Source organism: Corvus brachyrhynchos, unplaced genomic scaffold (genome assembly GCF_000691975.1).
Source record: "Corvus brachyrhynchos isolate BGI_N302 unplaced genomic scaffold, ASM69197v1 scaffold543, whole genome shotgun sequence".
In the NCBI taxonomy this organism is placed as follows: domain Eukaryota; kingdom Metazoa; phylum Chordata; class Aves; order Passeriformes; family Corvidae; genus Corvus; species Corvus brachyrhynchos.
In genome coordinates, this window is record NW_008237236.1 from 71,856 (window position 1) to 72,491 (window position 636).

The 636-nt window shown below is 59.4% G+C and overlaps 1 protein-coding gene across 1 annotated transcript in view; it reads right to left on the reverse strand.

Moving 5' to 3' along the window:
• LOC103612503 overlaps positions 1-636 on the reverse strand; it is a 12,198-nt gene that overhangs the window by 2,893 nt on the left and 8,669 nt on the right. The window contains exons 8-9 of the mRNA XM_017729556.1: positions 462-586; positions 56-183 (exon numbers count right to left, since the gene is read on the reverse strand). Of these exons, the coding sequence (XP_017585045.1) occupies positions 56-183; positions 462-586 (253 nt within the window). The remainder of the gene's footprint in view (positions 1-55; positions 184-461; positions 587-636) is intronic.

The window sequence follows — 636 nt, forward strand, 5'->3', positions numbered from 1 at the left end:
TGGGGGGGATCTGGGGGGATTTGGGGGGTTTTGGGTGGGATCTGGTGGGGTTTCAGTGGGATCTGGGGAGGTTTGGGTGGGATTTGGGGAGGTTTGGGTGGATTTGAGGGGGTTTGGGTGGGATCTGAGGGGCATGTCCTTCCTCAGGATGCTCCAGTGTTCCCTGATTTCCAGGAATATCCCCCGGGAATGACAGCAATCGGGCTCAGGTAAAGGTGGGGAGGGGTCTAGGTGGGGTCCTGAGCGGATTTGGGGGCGTTTGGGGGGGATTTGAGGAGAATTTTGTGGGAATTTGGGGCCGTTTTGCGGGGATTCGATGCCCACGCTCTGCTTCTCTCGCCCCACATCCCAGGATTTCCCCCAGGAATTCCAGGGATCGGGATCCTGGACGGGTCAGGGGGATGTTGGGCGGGATCCCAGTGGGATTTTTGCGGGGGTTTGGGGACATTTTGGGCACTCACGGGCCAGGATCAGCTGCTGCTTGCTCATGGAGGAGCCGGAGGTGGGGAGGAAGTTCAGGTCCAGGAGAGCGACCTGGGGGGGATTTGGGGGATTCTGGGGGGGTCTTTTAGGTGTTACTGGATTTCTGGGGCTCCCAGGTGTTTTTGGGGTTCCCGGGTGGGTTTTTGGGGATCC